Genomic DNA, 22,796 nt, shown 5'->3' on the forward strand with positions numbered 1-22,796 from the left:
TGAAAAAAAAAAAAAAAAAAAAAAAAAAAAAAAGATAATTTGTGAAGAGTGAGGAGGAGGTCTTGAAATACTTTCTGATCACCAATTTCAGGAAAGAGATAATGGGTCAGTTGGAGATCTGAGAAATGCTTATGACCTTACAAAGCAAGAGTTTTTCACCAACTGCTGTTGGTGGGTAACGGTGAGCAGAAGACCTTTAACTACATGGATCAGACTGAAGGCCAACCAGCTAGCTTCCACTGACCTCTGAGTTACCGTGTTTGTGCACTAAATGGTGATATCTCTCTCAAACGCTCCAGAGTACTTCCATCATCTGGTGAGAGCTATGATACAGAGAGCAACCTAGGAGTACATCTACACAAATAAGACCTTGATGGAAAAGAAACCTAGCTCCTGCAGCTGAAACAATGGTGCTACAGGGGCAAAGCAGGAAGGAGGTCCTTGTAACCCTGTGACAGAGATGTGTGCCGTCACCATGTCCCCATGACAAACACTGCCAGTGTTTATCTTGATACTCCCAGCAGCAGCTGCAGCAATGACAGGACAAATAAGCAGTGACAAGTCAGCAGGTAGTCAGTGAGCTGTCCAGTCTATGAGGCTTGTGATAACATTGCCCATGCCAGTGCAGCTTTACCATAGGAAAGATGGGGACTGCAGTTTTATAGCATATTGTCTTTGACATCATATGGCTTAAAGCCAAAGAATACTTCCTGAGTGTCAAGGTGCAATCCCACTATCAGACAGCAAGCCTTGAATGTCAAATGTGACTTTATGGTGACTGCATGGCTCAGCAGGTCCAACTCTGCAGCACAATCAAGGAAGAAAGTTCATATCCAACACGAGACAGGACAATCTGCTTACGGATAGTCCTACACTATCAGTTTTGCAGGGACAAAGGTCAGAGACAATCAGATAGATTAAATCAAAACAGTGTCCAGACAGCTGCTCATACCAGGGCTGAATGAGGCTTCATCACACACTTCAACAAAGGCCTGGAAGTTGTGTTCAGCTGCTGCTTTGTCTGAGGCCTAGATGACACCACAGGTGACACTTCTTTGGTTTATAATCCACTTTGAGGAAGCATAGGCATTGGATGTGAATCTGATATATAGACTGATGTATCTGTATATCTGATTATCTGATATAATGTGATATATAATGATGGTATAATCTGATATCTATCTATCTATCTATCTATCTATCTATCTATCTATCTATCTATCTATATATAACACTATATATAGATATATAGTGAAATATAGCCCAGCTAGAAAAAAATACCCCCAAGCAATATCATCAAACCAATACACTAGCAAAAAGCAGTATCTACACATCTAGAAGAGTTTCAGGCAGCAGCATATTCCAACTATGCAGGCTGAGAGAAACTGAGCTTGCCAGGAACACCAGCTAAGCTGGAGGAATGGAGAGACCAGAGATCCCCTGTACATGATGCAGAAGAATCCTGTTGTCTCACAAAAGGCTACAGCCCTCATGGAAGTTGTGGGAGTCTCAGAAATGCATGATTCTTGATTTCAGCACAAGAAACGAGAGAAAGCCTAACTTCAAAGCCAGTTGGACTTATAACTACTCTGGTGAGGAGCTTTCTCATCTACACAGAACTTGGATAAGTGTTCCCTAAAGCAAGGACCAGAACACAGAAATCCCACTTTTACCCTCTCTTTTACTGTCTGTTATTCTGAGAACCATATTTCTTGCAGCATAGTGATCCCATTGCAGTAGCTGAAAGCACAACCATAGGTGGTTTGGGCATTCTTCTGATAAGGACTGGTTGGAAATGACCTCTGGAAGTCTCCAGCCCAGCTACTCACTCTGAGCAGGATCACTGCTAACAACAGATCAGGTCAGCCACAGCTCTGTCAGGCCAGGTTCTGAGATCTCCCAAGAATGAAAATTCCACCACCTCCCCATTCAGCCTGTGCCAGAGCTGTCCTGCCTTCCTACAGAAAATCACTTTCCTGATTTCTGACCTGGACCTACCAAGCAGGATGTGATTATTGGCCCTTGTTATACTGTCTGTAACTTTTGTGAGCAAAGTAAAAAGCTGCCTGACATTATGGAGAAACTGAGATCAGGACATCTACCTTTCTGGGGTAGGGTTCCTGTGACAAGAGCTTTTATCAGATAAAAAACAGGCTCTGTCTCTTACTGCTTTTAGCTGGCCTCAATCCAGTGCATGTGAGGAAGGGTCCATCACCTTGATGGCTCAGGGATGAGTTTAAATCACCTCCTCACGCACCTCTGAACTGCAGTGGGGACAGAGTATCTAACTCCTACTCATCTCCCCAGCTGTCCTGCGGATGCTGCTCATAAGCCAGAACAGACTATGCTTGAAGATGAAGACAGTGTTTAATGGTAATGTGTCTTGTGGAGGGTCTCATGAGATGTCAGTGCATAAAACTCAGGTAAATAATGACTTGGCCAAGTTCTAGGCCGAAGGCTTCTGAGATAAAACACATCAGTCCCTGGACTGTGAGGCACACTGTGGTAGCCCATGGCTCTCCCTGCACTCACAGTGAGTCAGAAAGAGGAACGCCAGTGGCCATTCCTGATGGCTTTGGCTCTGTTGTGGACAAGGTGGACTGCTGCTGTCCTCCTGTCCCTGTCATTCTTTCTATTAAAGAAATCTGGTTTTGCTGGTCCCATTTTGCAATGCTGTTGTGAGCTCATGACAAGAGCAGGTAGATACAGAGCCTTGGGTAAGCCGGAGGTGGTACAAGTTTGACAGGTCTTGAGCAGCTGATAAGATCATGAGTTAAGTCTGCTTCTCTACTAGCATGAGAGTGAATACAACACACAAATATAGACTGAAAATTCTGCCTCTGAATTCCCCTGACATGCTTTTTTTTATTTTTTTTGTCACCATGGACAAGCTGCCTCTGACTTGAGCAACTTTTCAATTAACTATTTCTGTTTTCCCCCAGTGGTGCTTTAGTGATACTGGACATTCTACCGAACTACTCTACATATATGTTCATATATAGACATAAGTATCTCCAGCTAAAGGGAAAGGAAATAAGGAATGTGGTAAAGATCATATCCTTTATGGCAGGGGTGTTTCTGCTTTACATTGTCTTTTGTAAAAGCTTCAGATGTCTTCCAATCATCAGAATTAAGATTACAGAGGATCAGAAGAAGAAACCTCCTTATAATTATTTTCTTTCATACGGTAGCAGGGTCATATTAATTCCTTTGACCGGGCCTACTTTGTCATCAACTTGAGAGACAATTTCCTGCCACAGATCTGTATTGCTAAGGTGACACATTTACTGGAGCCCCCGCCCCACTTACCATTTGTGAAGGTGTTCACATAGTACCTTCGGCCCTGGGGAGACATATAGCTCTGCCAGCCGGGGGGAAGATGGTTGTTCAGGGTATCTTCTCCTGTCTGAGGAGCTGCCTTTCTGGGTTTCTGCTGAGAAAAGACAAAAACCCCAAGCTATTAAGTTAGTATCTAGATAATGTAAAGTCTAACCAGACACACATCTGGAAAGGAACCATGTGGTTTGGCATTCTAGAGATTGCAATACACCCAAAAGACTTTCAGTTCATTTCTCCCGTCATCTGTCCTAGCTTCATCCAGAACATGAAGCAATCTTCCCTTGGAGCACTGGCTACACAGAATGTTCCTTGAAAGAGAAATTAAATCCTTCTGTATTTGATGTCCTGTGAGCACCTGGACCTGCCCAAGAAAATTACTCTTGTTGAGCAGTAAAATGCAAAGCATAAAATAATCAAGTGTCTGAGAAAGAATGGCATGAATCTGGCACTCATTTACTTTCATGTGGATATACCGGTGGGTCAAAGCACTGGTCATGGAGGTGATGCCTCAATTTATTTTACATTGACACCATCAGCTTCAGACATTTTCAGGAAGAAACACTGCAGAGCCATGTTGCCTATGAGAGTAGTGCACTGAAGTAAATCTATCAGTATACTGATCATGCATGTAATTAGAATGCATACATTACTGATCTCGATGTAATCTGCACCCAATTCATCCAGATACAGGATCATTAGGATTCAGATTACTAGGAGTGATCCAGATCACTAGGAACAGCAGATGAGCATCATGCTGTCACCTGCTTTCCAGGCACACACACACAATTGGTGTCAGGGTTCAAGTGTCACCTCAGCTGTACATCTCTTCACCAACTCAGTTGCTAGCCCCAGTGCAGGTTCAGGGTGCAAGGAAAAGAAAGAGGTGAAGCTGCAGTGCAAGTAACTGGCCGCACTACATTGCATCACCTGAACTATCTCCCTCTTTCAGGTAGCCCTCATGGTTCCTTGACAGCTTGGGATTTAGGGCAGCTGCTTGATGTGACACAGGCAAAGATGGCTTCATCCCAAAGGGGGCATGAACCCTGTCTGCTCCTTTCATCCAGGAACACTGAATGAAACAAAGATAGAGAGATAAGATGCACGGTTAAAGATTGGCACTTGCAGCCCTACAGGCCTGTGGGTATGAACCCAACAGCCTCCTCCTGGCTCACATCCAGAGAGCTCCACTTTGCCTTTCCACACTCCCTAAGGCAAACCAGGCATGGATGTACTCATTGTTTGTTTGTTTGCATTGCTTTCAAAAGAAGAAATACAAATAACAAGGACAAATGTGTAGAATTGAATTATTTATCCCATGGAAGCTAATCTCTGTCCACAGAATACCTTCTGACATGGTGGGGGACAGGTCTGACGTGACTGCACTAGATTCACAAGCAGCCATGTCCAGGGGACACGCAGAGTCTCAGCATCTGGCTGAATACAACATTCAAACATTGACAGACATGAACAGCACCATCAGAAAGAAATCTGTGATGTGTCCTTCTCATACACATTCACTCTGAGTGAAATTTCAACTCTGTTCCAACCCAGAATAAAAGGGCCATTTAATGATTTTGGAGGCAAAAGTCTATTTTATGGGTTTTTTTCAGTTTCGGACAACCCTGATTACAGTGGCTCTTGCTAACGGCTAACTCGAGGATGATCTTGCGTTCATGCCTCATCATGTGCTTGCACAGGCAGCTCACAGGCTGCAAGGCAGCCACTTGGACCCCAGGCTGGTCTCACCACTGCAGTGCTGATGGAGCTGATGCTGGTCCACATCTTAGCCCCTCTCCTTGAGGAGAAATACAGATTCTCCTCTCCTTGAGGAGCTGGCCCAACATGTTCTCAGGGGATACAAAAGGACCAGGTAATGACCCAAATCTTACGCTCTGCATGCCTATGGCTAGCAGGGTGGTATGCAGAATTAACCAGTAGTATCTCTGCCACCTATTCCTATCCCGTGTTTCTGCTCTCTAAGGTTTAATCAAATGAATTTACAGTTCCACTCACCCTGCTGTATGTGTGAGAAAGCAGAAGCTTTCACAGTTTATGTTACTATTTGGTTTTTTTTTGGGGGGGGGGGAGGTTCTTGCTGATCTCAGCTTAGGATGCAAGTGAAAACTTATCTTACACATTAACCTGCCCAAAGGCACATGTTCTCATGTTATTGTTATTCTATTGTCTAGAAATGCACTAAATGTAATTCTTTTCTTGGTGAAGCGAGCACAACCATGCCTGTTCTGTGATACAGGGGCAGGACCCTTCCATACCTGCCACTGAAACACTTTTCTGTTCCATACAGCTTTCTGTGAAAGCTCTGAATTCTGCTAATGAAAACATTAAACCTCATGAACATGACAGAAAAATTAAACTATCCCAGTTTTAACTCTGGGTTATCTGAGTTCTTCTCCAACATGATACAGCTGTTTATGGAAGTGCCTTGTTTCACTCTGCAGTGCCACTTCTAACATGGCTCTAACAACTACAAACTTATTTCCAGTTCTTTACAGCCACGTAGTGGCACCACCAGAAACTTGCTCACACAGCCCTGACACCTGCCATATGGCTCTAATGTCTAGCATCATCCTTTTGTTTGGTTTTACTCTCAGTCAAGACTGAAAATAACTCACTGCAGGCTTCCCTGGAAGCACCACATTGCTTGTGCAGGTGAAGCAGACCAGTGGACTGGTGTATGGCACTGACACATGCTTTTATCACATGGACGTTACAAACAAAAGCTGTTTTGTGCAAGCTTCCTTTTGGTCCTGTTCAGCCCCTGTGACCTGTCACGCAGGGGAACTTTTCCATTTCACATTGCTCTCAGGCACCCCCCTCTACAGTTTCACGTAATGAAACACCAGGAAGAAAAAAGAACTCCTGGAAAGAATATGTCTGACCTGTGCAGTCACTCCAGTAACTGCAGTAACAGCTAAGAAGGTGGCTGGCTGATTTCTGTCTACAGGTGTACCTCCTGAGGGGCTCTCCTTGGACCTTACCCATACACAGTCCTTGTCCAAAACACAGGTAGGTCTGGTGAGAAAGCCAGGACTAAAGGGCATTCAGAGGTTCAGGATCAAGTAACATATGCAGAGAAGGTCAGACCAGAAGGGAAAGCATGACAGCCCCAAGCTATTTTTTGAACCACAGAACCAACCTCACTCCTAGCATATTCCAAGCACAGAGTGCTGGGACAAATCCTGGGACAGATCTCTCCATCACAAAGTTAACGGTCCCCTATTATTGTTTGCAAAAGCACACTGAAGAAAAAGTAAATTCTGCAGTGGAGGAGTGCACCAGCTCATGAAGAATTCAGCAGCAGTTTGGGTCCCTTAGATTCACTGCACAGATCTCTGGCCTTGAACATAAGAAAGTTACACCAGACTATTTCTGCTGTGCGTGATCACCCCATAAAGAGGAATTCAGGATAATCCAACCCTGGGTTCTGTTCCAGAATCTAGAAGGTACAGGATTTCATGCATTTTTACTGCACGCTCACCATTTCTGTCTTTAACACCTTCTTTCCCTTCTGGGGAAAAGTCCCATCGATTCCTGCTACTCTTCTTTCTTAACATGGTCCTACGATGATCCCACATACCAAGTAAGTCAAGAGTAGCTTCAGTTAGTTTTAGGGGCCCATGGTATTGTTACATTTCATCTGGTCAGCACAAGTACCCTGCAAGGACATATACAGCTGGTTTGCTTAAGGGAAGCTCTGCAATTGCCCCAACATCCTTTGAGTCACTTTTTCAGTGTTGCTTCAGGTCTTCCTGATAGACTGCAGGAAAAGCAGAGGTCTTTTACACACTTGTATTCTTAATCAAAGGCTTTGCCAATAGACAGATGTGGACAGTATAGAGTGGACATCAGTAAATATTGGATGGAAGTAAAATAAAGACCAAAGTTAAGCCAATGTTTTAGCTATAGTCCCTGTCAAAATGTCTATCACTTCAAAAAAGCCCACAAACAATATGTTTTTCACTTGCCAATTCTATTTATGAGTTACTGATATTTCTACCTTTGCTTCCGATTTTGCCAATAAAGTGTTGTGAGCACAGCAGTCCCTATCAATGATGGTCAAGAAGACTGAGTATAAGGGAAACCCTAGCACTGCCAAATGCAGAAGTTCTTGTAAACAATAGGGAAATGGTTTGCTTGGATGTGCATGGAGTATGGGTGTGTGGATCTCTTCCTCTTCTTTTAGAGAGGAGTGTGATCCTAAACAGCAACTCACTACTGGGCAGGACTTTACCCCCCGATGGGGACTGCAGAGGAAGATCCTCTGGATGCTGGGACCACTTCTGTGTTAGAGCCCTTAACTGGTCTGGGTGCAATCCCCTTCCACACACACTTGGACTCCCACTCCTGTAACAGCTATGCTGCAAACTGATACTCTGTGGAGGAAAGAGGAACTGAAAATGGCATAGGGGAGGAATCGAAGAAGAAATGAAACTTGGCTTCATCCTCTACTCCTCACCACTCTACACTCATTGAAACAAAGATATCAAGAGTCTCTAGGATAGATGGTGTGGGGCAGTAGTATATGGGGCTGGGCTCTATAATGCATCACAGATTAAGTGCCTCATAGTTTTGGCACACTCAGCAGCACACCTTCTCAGAAATGAGAGTTCCACGGAGGCCACAGTGGCAGCACATCATCCCTTCTCTGACAAAACAGGAGATCTGAGTAACAGAAGAGATTTTTTTGGTGTTTTTCTCAAAGAAACAACCCTTTCCTAGCCAGACACTCTGCAGTCCTTTCCTCTAGCATCAGCAAAGTTAAACTGGAGCCATGTTTGCACACCCATATAGGAGAAATTTGGGCTAACCTGGCATGTAATGATAGGCAATTCTGCTGCCGAGACAAGATGGAGCAGGGAGTTCAGGCATCCAGGTGGGAAGCAGCCAGCACCCCCCCAGATCCAGCTCCTACCAGGACACATCCTGTGCTCAGCCCCATGTCACAAGAAAAGTAAAGCACTTTTGCTTGCATACCTCTCCCTTGGGATGGCTCAGCAAGACTGTGCTATTACTTTGATCTATTGTTCCTATTTTTAGAATTATTATTGCCAAGATAGTTTATGAGAACAGTAAATCACAACAAAGCACTGTCTGCATGGGGAGGAGGTTTCTGTATCAGCAGAGAGCATTACGAACCGACAAAAACTGAATAGCAGACAGTGACTGGAAGCTGAAACTAGACAGGCTCAGACTGAAAAGAATCTGCCAGTCATGAGGATAAGTATTGACTGGAACGGCTTACCAGGGGGCTGTGCGCTTCTTGTAGTCCCTCCATCAAGAATAAGTGCCTCTTTCTAGAAGATCTGTTTTATTCCAATTAGAGAAAAAGACAGGACCCTGACCCAGCAGTGCAGAAGCTCGGTCTGGGTGGGCTAACAATCCCTTCTGCCTTCCAAATCTTGCAACTCCGGCAGGGCCTTTGAGCTGAGAGGAACACGCCACTCCCCTCACTGTCACTTCTGGGAGTGTCACCGGCCGCTGCATTGTGGCGGACAGGCAGATCTGGACCTGAAAAGGATGTCTGCAACACACAGTTGAGGAAACAGGAAATCTGAACAATATGAGAGAGCAGAAAATGTGTGACCCAAATGAAATTCTCCTGCATCTATATTTGCTGCCTGGAAAAGGGATCAAAGTATTATATCTCTCAAAACATTCAAAATCAAGAACACAAACACTTCCCTTCTATGAGATTTCCTAGGATCAGAAGTCCATATAGCAGGAGTACATACAGGGATAGACAAGAGCCAGCCACCCAGCAGGTCTCATTCTCCATGACAAGTGATGGTTTTCATTTGCTGTCTGCAGACACACAGGGACAGGATTCTCCTGATATATGCACAGCAGAAAGGAACCAGAAATGAGCAGCAAATGCAAAAGGCATCTCAAAGCAGAGAGGGCACTAGAGCTCTTCATCACCAAAACATGTGCCAAAGAACTAGCAAAGGAAAGCATATGAACTAAGAGCAGATCTGTGGGGTTAACCCACCTAGTCCAGGACACCTGCACTGACAAGAGACAGAAGGACGTGCTTTTGAGGACAGAGCACATGAACCTGACCCTTACCTGTGGCCTGCATCCACAGGCATTGGATTAGGGATGTCAGGGAGAGGGGCACAACCAGTGCAGGCAGGAGCCACCCCACAGCACCATAACCTACCCCAAGGCCACACTCTTGATCAGGGAATAGTGTTTCATCTGTGCACTATTAAGCACAGATTGACTAGAAGCACGTCTGAAGAGAATGACAGCTAGGACAGACATCCTACATGCTCCATGCAAAAAAGAGCACCAGCTATTGCTTGAAGATTGAAGTCCTGTCACTTGCTGTGCAGCTGAGCCAGCTCAGAACAGAGCAGCCTGTCCAGTGCCGATCCCACTCCCCCTCTTCTGAATTTCTGACTACTTTGTTTTTCTTTTCTTTCCTTTCTCATCCTTCTTGATCAAGTTAGGAGCAGCATAACTCATCCTGTTCCTTTGGAAGATGACCTGGGAATGTAATCCCCTCCCATGGTGGAAAAAAAGAAAGTCAAAAGTGGTTTTACACAGCAAAATGAGGCAACAGGGTATGAAGGGCCCACACACATCAGTCCACCCCATGCTGACCGACCCCCTGAGACAAGTTCAGCCTTGCTCAATAGAGGGAAATCACTTCCCATTTTCAAACTGCAGGAAATCCCCATTCTCCTTCAAAGAGGGATCCTAAGGAGGAAACATCTGTGCCTGAGCTCCCTGAAGATATGTCAGCTCACACTGTGCTCCAGCAGAGTGCAGCCCAGGGGCTCTGCCGAACACACAACCCAGGGTAAGGCAAAAAAATCACAAAACCACAAATGCAGGCCCTGAGCAACCTGATCTAACTCTGAACAGGAGGTTGGACTAAAGACCTGTAAAATTCCCTTCCAATTCTGCTGTTTTATGATCCTATTTCAACAGAGGCAGAGGCAGCCTCTAGCTGTGGGGAAGGTTTGAATTTAAATGCAGTGTCAGTACACTTACCTGCTCTTGGCACTTGCTCAGAGTCACACTGCACAAAGTGTTGCAGACCCAACAGCACAAAGAAAGGCTACAGACTACAGCTAAGCAGCTCCTCTGCAGTGTGCTGCCCAACGCCAGAGGATCATTGATGATGGAAAGCTGGACAAAACACACAGAGGACACTGCAAGAAGCAATACAAGGACACAGCAGGGAAAACTGCCACATGAACCTGCACCAGAACAGCCCTCTGTCCTGTGGGGGAAAGCTTGCTCTGTACTGACATTACTGGGCTTATGTTTCTGTCTAACTGCATTTTTCATAAACACCTAACTTGGCGAAGGTGTGTGTCAACCCAACGGTACGAAGCAGAAATCAGACAGACACGGCGCAGTCAAAGAGGTGGGGTCTGTGTTTAAACACAGGCCGCTGCTGCAAGCAGGAACTGCCAGTGAGAGAAGTCACCGAAGACCCCTGGTGGCAGGGATGCCCACACCAACACTTATATCCATCCCGAGTTTGACATGAAGATCCCAGCACTGAGAAGTGCCTTGCAAACCCTCCCCAGGCTGGGCACTGGTGTGCCCTGGAGAAGGGGAAATGCCTGGGGCACCTCTGAACCCTCCCGGCATTACCCGCAGCCTCTCTCTCTAGTACTTTGAGTCATTCTGTATTTTGTTCATTTTTATGCAATCTTTCTTGCTCAACATTTGGTTTCCATGGAGTCACATACACTGTGTGAAACAGATTTATATTTAGAAAGTGGAACGGGTCATATGACCTGCCCCGGTTGTCATGGCAACCAGCACAGCTCCCGTTCAGCTGAATCTGATGGCACATGGCTGCTGGGGACAAGTCGCCCTCCCTGGGTGGCCGTGCGGGCACCACCTCTAAAGCAGAAACACTGCGAGACGCTGCCTGTGCCACTGCCCCTCCATCCCCACAGCCCGGCCAGCGGCGGTCCTCTTCTTTCTCTGGGCACCTTCCGTAACACCAGCCCTCTCCGTCAAAGAGAAAGAGTCCCCCTGCCTGTGCCAAATGTTAGGTCGTCTCAGAGCACTGCTTGCGCTGCCAGGCAGGAGCCGTGGGCTGAGCTATGCCCAGCACATAACCCACATGCCAGTCTAGCAGGTCAGCTCTCAAGTTTTCCCAGTCTTAAAAATCTCCCTGCCCTCCTCTCCTCTGTGCCGCGCCAAAGTCCTCTTCACCCATTCTTCCTCCTCAGTAATTTCAGCATTGCCGTGTAGCTGCTGCTCCCTTGGAGGCCATGTCTGCCGCCCTCCTACCAACCCGCCACAGCCCTGACCAGGAGGAGGACCACGTGGCCCTTGTGCTTAGGTCTCTGCCCCGGGCCAACTCTCCTGGAGTTCCACAACCCTCTATTTCCCATTTGGCCCTGAAATGCTGAGTGCATGCTTCCCACCCAGCTCTATCTTCCCCGCTGAGGGCCTGCTCTCCCAGCCAGACCCACAGCTGCCAAAATCCACCCCCCCTCTCCCGCCCAGGTCCCTGGCTGCAGTGTAGGCATGTGCCCAGGACTTTGCTTTAAGGTAATATCTATGAAGAGCACTGTGTTTGCAGAGAATTAGCCTTCTGGGACTGATGTACTTTTCTCTGCTAGTACCCTAAACTAGGGAAAAACAAGCTGTTTCTGAAGGATATGTGACCAGGGAGACAGACTGGGTGATGTTTTCCGGCTCAGTGCGGTGTTGTGTGAGAGACCAAAATGTGTGGGAAGAGAAACATTCTGATCTGTGAATCCCACCCAGACCCCTTCAAAACAGGTGGTGTCAAGCCAGAGGTGAAAAATCTTGAGCAGCTCCAGTGCAGCTCAGTCCTCTCCACTCCTTCTCAACATGTACCTGCTGCATGAAGTCAGGTAGGAGGCCAGACTCGAGAAGGCACAGCGCTGAGCTGCAGCTGAGCCCCCCCCTGGGGTGGGTCTCATGGGACCCATGGCACCAGGTCTGGTCCAGATCCCACCGCAGCTGATGCTCCCTCCCCAGGCAAGGCAGTTCAGGGAGGTGTTTGGTGCTTGGCAGTGGATATCGACTTCTTTTGGCTGAGGGAAATAGGCAGGTGTAAGAAGTTCAAAGGATAATAAAGACCGGGGAAGGGGGGGAGATTCAATTTGGGAAAGAGCAAGAGAGTGAAGCCCTGGTTTGGGGAGGGAGGTTAGCAACAAAGAGATTAAAAAGCCTGTGATGGCTCCTGATGTGGGGAGTGGCAGGAGGGTGAGCGCAGTTTGCAGAGGAGGACAGCCCAGCTGCTGGCTTTCTCGCCTCTTACTCTGCCTGAGTTCTCGGCTCACTCCCAAGCGAGTTCATCCTTCTCAGTGTGCTCCCAGGCAGTGTGAGCGCTACCCTGTGACAGTATTTAGCACTATCTGACAAGGGCGTAGAGTCCTGGCACTAAATTAGCAACTAGGAAAGGGGAAACCAAGTACCACCCTCGCAGCAGGCGCTGACGACCCTGAACAGCCAGATGGGAGTGGTGTCTGCTCTTGAGTAAGAAAGCCTGTCTAGAACATGGTGACCATGGCTACACACCCAAAGTATTATGCATATATACTCACAGGGAGCTCAGGGATCACCCCCTAGGAAAATACACGGTTGTTTTTCCTTTCTGTGCTAATGGATGAAAAGTCATTTAATGGACAAATCTGTCCCATTCCCTTTGAGCAGCCCCTCCTGGCTAGTGTTATCCAGCCATGCTGTGAGTGCAAAGATGATGGCCAGAGTAAGACTGGATGGGAAAGAAGCTGCAGGCAGTCACATCAGGCAGCAGCAAGGAGCTAGCACTACCAGGGTGAAGCTTCTCCACCATGGCCTGGGAAGAACAAGGAGGGGTCAACCAGGCAGACTGCTGTGATGAAGGGCTCAGCTCCGCCCACGGTGGAGCACAGAGGCACAGTAACAGCAACAAAGCGGGAAAATGATGGGTGGGGAACCAAGATAACCTAATCCCACAAACAGAGCACCCTGCCTAGAGCCTCCCCTGTGCATAAGAGCAATCAGCCCCCTTGTCTGGGGTGAAAACTATAACAATGTGTCAAGGGAAAGGCTCTCTAGATCATTTTACAGACTGATACTGGCTCTAGGGGCATGGAGCTCATTGTAGGATGCAGGCAAGGGGCATTTTGGGACTATACAAAACAAGGGATGGTTAGGGGAAGAACGTGGGGGGAGGGAGAAAACCAGTCTGGGAAAACACAGGGGTAAAGGGATGAAAGGAGCTAGTTGTGTGTAAATGTGCAGCTGGTCATCACATTTGTCTGTCCGTGCCCTGAGTCTGTCACTGCAGTCCATCCTATCTTATTAAAATCCATTTCTAACTATTTTCCTGGGTAAGGGCCTCTCCATTCAGTATGCATGTGCATGAATGAAGATTTAATTAGTGGCAGCAGCTGGAGTGGGGACCACAAGTCATAGGGGCCAGTGTGCTTGCAGTGCCAGCAACTGGAGACACTGGAGTACTGGTCTATCAAGCTGCACTAGCCAGGTATCAAAACAGCTGTAAGTCCTGGCCAGATACTGAAGAGACCAGAGGGTCTTTGAGCTGCTACTTGAAGGACCAATAGATCCAAGCCAACTACTGTAGGGACCATAAATTCCAGTTGTTGGCTGAGATCCATTTGCTTATGTGTGTCTGTGTGTCAGGTGAAGGAAGCCATGGATCATGCTGCAGACAGGTGGGGTATCCACATCCAGTTACTGGAAGGATGTTCAGTACATGACTGTGCATGTGCTGGTGTGTGCAGGGAGATCTGCGAACCAGTAACTGGAGTGGGGCTGTGGTTTTAGGGGCTGCATGACCCGGTGCCAGCACCTGGACAGCCCATCTCAGGCCAGTTATTAGACGGTTCCACATTGTATATCTGTATGTACTTCCCCACTAACACACCTTTATCCTTTTTCAGCCAGCAAGGGGAACAAAATGAGGCTGTTGGTGCTGTTTGTGAGAGTGTTGAGTGTTTCTGTCTATGTTGATCCGTGCGGCTGGCCATGTATATACATATAGAAGAACCATGCACGTGAGGTTGTGTTGTATGCTTGCTGGGAACGCATGCTTGGTTGGCCTCACTGCTGTCTAGACCTGGGGATATGGAGCTGTGGCAGCCTTACCTCTAGTGGGTTAGCCCTTAACATGGTACACCTGCACTTCCCAGCCCTTGGTATCTGTCCTTCCCTGTGCTGATGTGGAGGACAGTTAGCTGAGGTGGAATAATCCCTGTCCAAAACAAAGCTAAGCAATGATTAAGAAAGATACCTCACATGTGCCCGTCCCCTGTTATAGCCCTGGGGAAATGGGGGAGCACTGCAGCGTATCTCTGTGTTCATGCCTTCATGCAGCAGCTCAGCTCTGCAGCACTAGCTTCAGAAAAACCTTCACACACTATGGCTAAACTCTAAGGTATGGGGTACTGAATAGAAAAGAGGCAGATCTCTACATCAACATGTGGCCTTGGAGAGCCTCATGAGAAATCAGCGTATGTACCATCCAGAAGTTAGAAGTGCAAGAATGCCAGGAAGGATGGCTGGTACCTCTGACCCATTCCCAGGCACAGCTGTGTCCCACTGCCTCCCTCAAACACAGAGCAATCCCTCCCAGCAGTCAGCCTTCTTGTAGCAGTCAAGGAGTTTCTCTGAAATATCTGTAATCCTTTTTTCTTCTTCACAAAGTTAATACTCTGCCATTCCTCTTGTTTTCCTTTCAGCACCCTCGTTTTGTCCTGTTCAGAGCTAACATTTGGCATCTAGTTTGCTAACTAGCAGAGCTGGTAAGGGCTGTGGAGGTCTGAGAACGGTTCATCTGCCAGCATACAGCCAGCTTGGGTCACCAGCAAACACCATGCTGACTGGTCTGCCCTGCTACCTTTCTGTTATTAGGAGATGAAGCCATGGTGTCTTCTCAGCATGATGTCTCAAAATAACAGGATGTGGCCAGCTGGGACAAAGCTGATTTCTCAAGAGATCCAGAGCTGACAGTAGCACATGATTCTGTGCCCAAGCTCTGCACTATGCCTTATACACATGGCTCACTAGGATATGACAAAGTTTGACATGAGCTACTTGAGTCACAGCCCCATCCCCTCAACAGGAATTGAGACCTGGAGCTCTGCCACAGGCTGCCATGAGCTGGCTCTCCTGGCTCCTAAGACTTCCCCAGGCAGGAGTTATCATGGCTTGGTAGGGTGGGAACATGCAGGAGAAGGTGAAAGCCTGGGAATGAGGCAGTGCCAGGAGTCGGGGCTGGATGTGCCCCATGCCAGGGCAGCCTGGGAGAAGGCAGGAACCCTCCTCCCCTCTCTCTGCTCAGGAGGGATGTGCCACTCCGTCTCTGACATCAGCATCTGGTACAAGGCAGAGCACCAGGGCCAAGTGCTCTGAAGGGCTCTGTTGTCCTGGGCAGCCAGGGACAACAGGGCTATTGTTTAGCAAACCTTGTACTGTAAGAGTCACCCCCATACACCCAGAGAGGCACAAGGCCAGGTCAGGCCAGCTGCAGCATTACTGCTTGTCTCCAGTTTGAAATGACACACTGCGGGGACAGATCACCCTCTGAGTGACTGCAGAGCGTGACACACCAGCAAGACGGTCAGAGGCCCAAGAGGCAGCCAGGGAGCTCGGGGCAGGTTGCTCTCTCCAGGTGCTCTAAATGGGAAAGGTGAGCAGATGTGGTTAAAAAAAGAAGCTTCCCACAGCCACCTAAATTCTCAGTCTGACCCCTCTCCCTGGGCTGCTGCATGTAAAGGGGGGCAGATAAGTCACCCAGAGCATTCCTGAGAGCAGGCAAAGATCTGGGCAGCACAGCTGACTCCTGTGCTCCTAGGGCCTTGTGAGCGCAGCTGGTTTTGGAGAAATGAAACATCTGGGAACAATGCCAAATGTTTTTATATGGGGCCTCCAGCCCTGTTCGCTGCAGGAAAGCTCAGCCTGGCTAAGTGCTTTCTCCTATACATGCTGACACAACATGCTCTTACCACGCCCAGGACGAAGCCTCAAGCCTACCCATGGTCCCCTGCACACAAGAACATGTCCCCTCTCTCCAGCCGGGGCCAAGAAGCACTGACAGCTTTGTGGGATTAGATGTGATGTCAGGGTTGGATATTTTATGAGAGATTGAGATTGCTACAGAATGCATGCACGAAGAACTGGAAGGGAGCCCCAAGCCACTCTGGTTTTCATAGGGATGTGCTGTACCCACTCCTGCCATGACCATCCCCAAGCAATACCACAGGGCTTTATCTGAAGACAAAGGTGAAGCAGTAACAGCTTAAATAAGAAAAAAACTTGAACAGAAACCTAGCAGAAATAAGAAGAGGTGGTAAAGAAACTTGTGCCTTGCTTGCTGTGCAGCTCTTTCAGGACCGCTCTTCTGCATTGCACCACACTTTGCCTCACACTTCTGGACCCTAGAACAAAATCCCTTCCCAAGATGTGAGTAGGGGGCCGTGGGGCTCCCACGGGCTGCCAGGCCACTTGCTGACCCCTCTGCCAGGCCTGGCACATCCAGCATCCCGACTGCCTCCAGTGTTCTCCACAAGGCCCAGGAACTGCAAGCACCCTCTCCTCCGGCAGCGCTGCCTGACTCAGAGCACTGCAGCCCCGTCAGCAGACCCCAGTGTTGGCAGGAACACAATAAAAGAACTGTCCCCAGCAGCAAAACACCCCTGCCCTAAGTCAGACTGCAGGTGTTCCACCTGGGGATGACGTGAATAGCTCCATCACAGGAGCTATTAGTGACAGACTCATTTGCTTTTGTGGTTTACACAAAACTGAGACACTTTCCTACACCAGAAATGCACATGGTGCAAAAAGAACACATAATGAATAAAAACAAAATAATGAAAAATATACTAATCACTGTGAAAAATGTTTTCTCTCAAGGTTGCAATGCACCTATGCAATGTACCTTCATAAACAAACACCACTTTCAGGGCCTGTGCCAGGGCATGCCTTCACTTGTTTCATTTCTTATACATCACTATGGGGTTTTTAACAAGCACAATTCTACTGCTGTGTTATGCAATTTCCCAGGTACAATAAAATCACTTTGTAACAACTAAAAATTAATGTCTGTTCTTTTAGGAATGAAGGGATTCTCCCTTAAATTATATAGACTCTCTCCCACATGCACACACAAAGCTATGCACAGCAAAGCTAAGGCGTAGCAACCTCCACTTCTGCTGCAGTCATCTGCCAAAAATGGCTATTTTACAAAAACATTTTGAAGCAAGCGAGTAACATATTTGTAAGTTAGAAAAGCACGTAAAAGCATCATAGCAGTTTCTGGTAAGACCTCCAGAGCTGGCGTGTTCTCCTTCTCCAAAGAAGTTAATGAAAGGATATTCTGAGACTGTCCAAAGAATAATTTGGGTTAGTGGTCTGTATTTATCTTTAATTACTTCTTAAGACTTTAAATATCCTCTTTTAGGAAGAATGTTAGGACCAAGTCCCTGAGAACCTTATGTTAATGATCTGCATTTCTAATAAGATATTTTTATTATAAATATTATTTCAAAATCGATGCAATTAAGTTGGAATGGTTAATTCGATTCTGTTCCTGGCCTCAGGGCTTAAGCAAAGCTATTAATGTTTTGGCATATTACAGCTATATTTTCTTGCACTTTAAAATAAAATGTAACTTGTTTTCCCCTGTTGCTGTGGTAGGTCAGGATCCCCAGATAAAACTCCTAGCAACTTTTGCAGGCAGCCTGGATGGGGACTTTTTATTTACAGAGGTCCTCAATTTTTCTTGAATGGTGTTTCCCTGCAGAGGAAATCTGTTATGCAGCCCCAACCTGATATTCCGTGGATTAAATGGCCCTCCACGACCAAAACCTCGGGAACCTCAGATGGAAAGAAAACAATGAAATGGCCAAGATACAAAGTGCTGCCAGATGCACATTCCTGCGCCCTCCCTCGTAATCTCTCTCAGGCGCAGGGAATGTAACTGTTGTTGCCTGTAACTCTGCAGTAAAGCACATTCAGACAGACACAGGATATTTAGTTTTCATTTTTGCTGCTGCTACAATTCTTAATAAATGAGGAAAAGAAAAAAGAAAAGCAAGGGAAGAAGGCCATTCCTACAACCTAGCAAGGCCAAGCGAGGCTGCCAGAAGCCTGGCTGAGCCCCTGCCCAGCGCTGCGGCCAGACAGACGGACAGCCAGCCACTGCCGGAGCACCAGTGGGCACTGGACCAGGAGAGGGGCTGGTGTGACTGCAAGTGGGAGGCCATATGCCCATCCCTGACAGGGGGACAATGTGGCAAGGAGAGGACCGGGGGCTCTAGGTGTCTGTGGTGCAGTGCAAAATACTTGCTCCCCGCCTTGCAGCTGGGACACAGGTCTCCTGCAGGCTCAGCAGGAGCATCCTGAAGGGAGAGCCCTGCTGACACCAATGCTTGCTGCATTTGCAGCATTTTTCCAGGGGTTTCTCCTCTAAAAATGCAAAGTGTGGGACTGCTTGTGTACCCCAAAAGAGAAATGAGATGTCACTAAAGATAATCCTTCTTTGCCCAGGCTTGCTGATGCTTGGAGGTTGCTCAGGCAGGACATGCTGATCACAACCACAAGCATCACTGCCTGGCTGCCTTGACCCCCTCCCACAGGACAGCATGGAGAACCGTGGCAGAGTTGCCTGCTGTCACCAGAGTATGCTATACCATTTACAAGCTTCTTCCCATTACGGATGGAAATGGAAAAAACTGCAAATGTGACATACAGGTAATGCAGCGCCATCAGCTGCTTCTAACGATGACCCTTGGTGTGCAGAGCAGCAGAAGATCTCCGCCACTGTGTAAAAGCCACGTGCTCCCTTCTCTCTCCTGCAGCTTCTGCTGCTCCCAGGAAGGACAGAGATGGTTCAAATTGATCCTGGCAGCACAAAATACTCTCTGTAGCTGTGATCCCCTCTGGCGCTGCTGCACAGAGGCTCCACTCCTTCTCCTGGCCTTTCTGATTTGGAGGACACCCACAGAGGACATCCATGCCTCTCTCCTACATGCCACCTACCCAGGACTGTAAAGTGAGCAGTCATTTCAGTAGACCAGGCAGTCCTTGGTAACGTGGATGCCTCTTATCTCTGACATACCATGGCAGACAAGAAGGGCTCTGTTCATGTTTACTTTCTAATTAGCAGCATACCTCTGAGCATTTGAAAAACCTTCGTTTCTTGTCCTCGGAGCTACTGCTTCAGGCCCTCTGCATGCTATAAGGAGCTCATGTCTCATTCTCCCAGTTTATCTCTTTTTAATGAAACTCCACCATACAAACATTTCATCTGAGGAAAATATCCAGGTCACCACAATTGTGCAGTGAAATTCATTTAGTCCTGGGATGGCCCATATACAAGAATTTAAGACAGCACACTGCAGATGGTGGGAAGGACTGCAGAGACAAGGGATGACAGACAAACCTTGAGAAGAGTGCTGGGAGACAGCTACAGCTGAGCCGGGTCCAGGACAGGGGGACTCAGCTGCTGCCAGGGCAGATGCATGCAGCAAAGCAAAGCAGGCAGAAACACAGACAGGAAATATCAAGATGATATTCAGCTTGGAAAAAATGCAAGTACAAGAAAACAGCAGAAAAAACAACCAGTGGGAGGGAAATCCCTGGAAACAATTATTGATGAATTTTAATTCACCCCACGCAGCAACTGAGCATCCTCAGAAGAACACAGTGAGCGTCACTGTGTCACCTCCCCCCACTCTCTTTTCCTGGTCACTCCCCTGTCCTACTAACACTGGTTTAAAGGAAATGAATACACTCCCCGTTTTAAAGCTGCCACATTTCCCTTCTAGACCCTGCATTATCTTCTGTGCTTTACCAGACTTCAAGCTTCCAACCAAATGCCTGTGAGGATGCATTTTTGCTTCACCTCAAATTTGTTTATGCATCAAAAAGGGTGGAGGAAGTTCTTAGAAAAAAGGCCAATGTTAAGGCATGGTTCTGCCAACAGTCAACCAGTAGTTGGGTGATGTGCGTAGGAAGTTTAGAGGTTTTGCTAGGAGGTGGTGGTTGCTCCTGGCAGGACTTCCACAGGCCCTAGGAACAGCAGGCCAGGCTAGAAACTGCTATTCTGTTGGTGAACTGCTAGTCAGAGATGTGCACCGCTGATGAAATATGTGACTACGCTATTACTCTTTGACATGGGATGAGACAAAGTACAGAATTCAGAGCTGAACTCACCACCAAATATCATTATCTCTGTGCAATTCACAACTTCTGCTATCTACAGACTGATCAAGCACAGAAATTGCCTATTACCACAACAACAAAGTTTAAATGTAATTTTGGCTTTGAGTTACTGCAACTATACAAAGGGAGACAGAGGCTCTGAGCCTGTATGACGTAATTGCCATTACAGATAAAGCTCATTGCAGACCTGAGGAAGGCTGGCCCTCTAATCCCTGGGACTCTCCTGCAATGAGGATGCATTTCCAATGTGGTCCAGAGACTGTGACCTGCTGCTTGCTCAAGATTCATCACCAAGCCACGCTGACTCTCAAAGCAGATACAGAAAATATATCTGCTTGGTTGCTCTTCATCCAGCAAGTTAATCTTGTTTATGAAATTCAGCATTTCAAGATACATTTTCCTCTTATGTCCACAGGATATAATTACCTCTTACTGCAGCAGTGAATTTCAATAATTATAATATGAAAACATCAGAAGTCATCGGGACTGGGAACCCTTTGTGCCTGGCGCTATGCATGTAAGGAAAGGAACATTTTAGATTGCTTTTAAATGAAAAATAAGCTGCCAGTTACTCTTACTACAAGTATAGAAGTGTAGGCACAAAAGTAGATAAAATCAGCAGAAAAGCATTAACAGTAACAGGAAATGTTCTATAAATGCAGTAGTATTAAAGAGGAAGACCAAGTTAAAGGCACCAGCTGCAGCTCAGCAGAGGAGAGCTACCCATGATGTCCAGTATCTTCAACAGAAAGTCGTCTGTTAATACATCATCCATGATAAAGTGATTGTCACAGTTAATACTAGTAACAAAGAGTTAAGATCTCAGCCTGCAATAGGGAATAAGTTGGACAACACTGAGATCAACAGATTCATCCTAAGACTTGTAAAGAACTAGCTCATAGATCAGTTGCTAATAACCTCTGAGAATTCATGCAAAATCAGGGAGGGGGAGTTCTGGCAACACAGAAAAGGCAAAACATAGTGTATAGCTTGGAGAAATGGTAAAAGAAGGAAACAGAGTTGTGGAACAGCCACTTGAACTCCAGTTCCTAGAAAAATAATTGAATAAATTAACAATTTTTTAAGAATGCTGAACAGACATGAAGGATGTAATTGAAAGCCTACACCATTTTGTCATGGATAGTCTGCTGAACCAGTTTAACCATCCTCAAGTGACTGAACACTAGCCCCAAGGTGGAAGTGGGGCCGTAGGGGTGTCAGCAGTGGTACATCCTCCCAGAGAGACATCTTACTGGGAAGGAAACCAGCAGAGCAGCCTGAGAGAAATGGACCTGGTAAGACCTCAGCTGGAGCTATGTGTTAAGTTTGGAGCTTCACTCTTAAAGAGATGAACAAACTGGCTAGTCCAGAACAGAGTAAAAACCAAAGATCTAGAAAAAATGACCTGAAAGGAAAGAGGAGAAGTTGTTTAATACAGAGCAGGAATGAGTGAGAGGGGAGTGTCAGTCAAGCTGCCGAAAAGAGAAATAGGTGGTTCTTTTTGCCATCCATCATAGATGGGATAAAAATGGATTTAAATTGCTGGAAGGAAGATTCAGGATGGAGGTGATATGGAAGCCATGGCATGGCTTGTACTTTCTTAAGAAAAGACCAGGTAACTGTTTATAAGAAATGATGTAAGTATTATCAAGCCTTTCTTGGAGCGGAGGCGTGGGCCTAAGACTATATATGAGATACACATATGTACCCTGGGCAGTTGTTTTCAAAGATCACACTACACTGTCATTCCCTGAAGTGGCTTGGAATAGATCCACTTGATATGAAAATGGAAATATTATTTAAAATATGACATCATGTATTAAAAAGAAAACAAAATCTAACATAAGAAAATGCTACTTGGAAAAGGTCAACACTTGGAGCTGAAAGTTAAGAAGAATTGGTGTGGGGACTATATAATCTTCTGACGGCCTTCACAATGCAATCTTTAATAACATTATCACAAATTGTTTTCTTCCATAGGTCTCCAATGCTTGAGTTATGTGATTACTGAGGAACTGCTTAACTCTACCTCATTTCCATCCTCTGGGGGGAAATTTATTGTGAGGGTAATGGACTCAGCTGTAAGAGCAACAATTTAGACTGACAGCAATTGGGAATAAGGCCCTGGAGACAACCATGACAGGTTTTATCTCTGCTTGACCCTGATATTTAAGAACAAATGTGAGTCATTTAACTACCACCAGCCAAACCAGTAATATCTCCCAGCAGACACCCAAACTAGGCCATTTTCAAAGGGG

At 46.6% G+C, this 22,796-nt stretch overlaps 1 protein-coding gene across 2 annotated transcripts in view; it reads right to left on the bottom strand.

Annotated features, from left to right (window-relative positions):
- GAS7 (growth arrest specific 7) overlaps window positions 1-8,743 on the bottom strand; it is a 62,894-nt gene extending 54,151 nt beyond the window's left edge. The window contains exons 1-2 of one of the 2 annotated variants that reach the window (XM_026860961.1): window positions 8,603-8,741; window positions 3,310-3,433 (exon numbers count right to left, since the gene is read on the bottom strand). In XM_026860961.1, coding sequence (XP_026716762.1) covers window positions 3,310-3,433; window positions 8,603-8,635 — 157 coding nt within the window. In that variant the 5' untranslated portion in view covers window positions 8,636-8,741. Of the gene's footprint in view, window positions 1-3,309; window positions 3,434-8,602 lie in introns of both variants that reach the window. The other variant, XM_026860962.1, reaches the window with a different exon arrangement.
- Window positions 8,744-22,796: the final 14,053 nt, after the last annotated feature.

Source organism: Athene cunicularia, assembly GCF_003259725.1.
Source record: "Athene cunicularia isolate RWA chromosome 18 unlocalized genomic scaffold, athCun1 chr18_part1, whole genome shotgun sequence".
Lineage (NCBI taxonomy): Eukaryota > Metazoa > Chordata > Aves > Strigiformes > Strigidae > Athene > Athene cunicularia.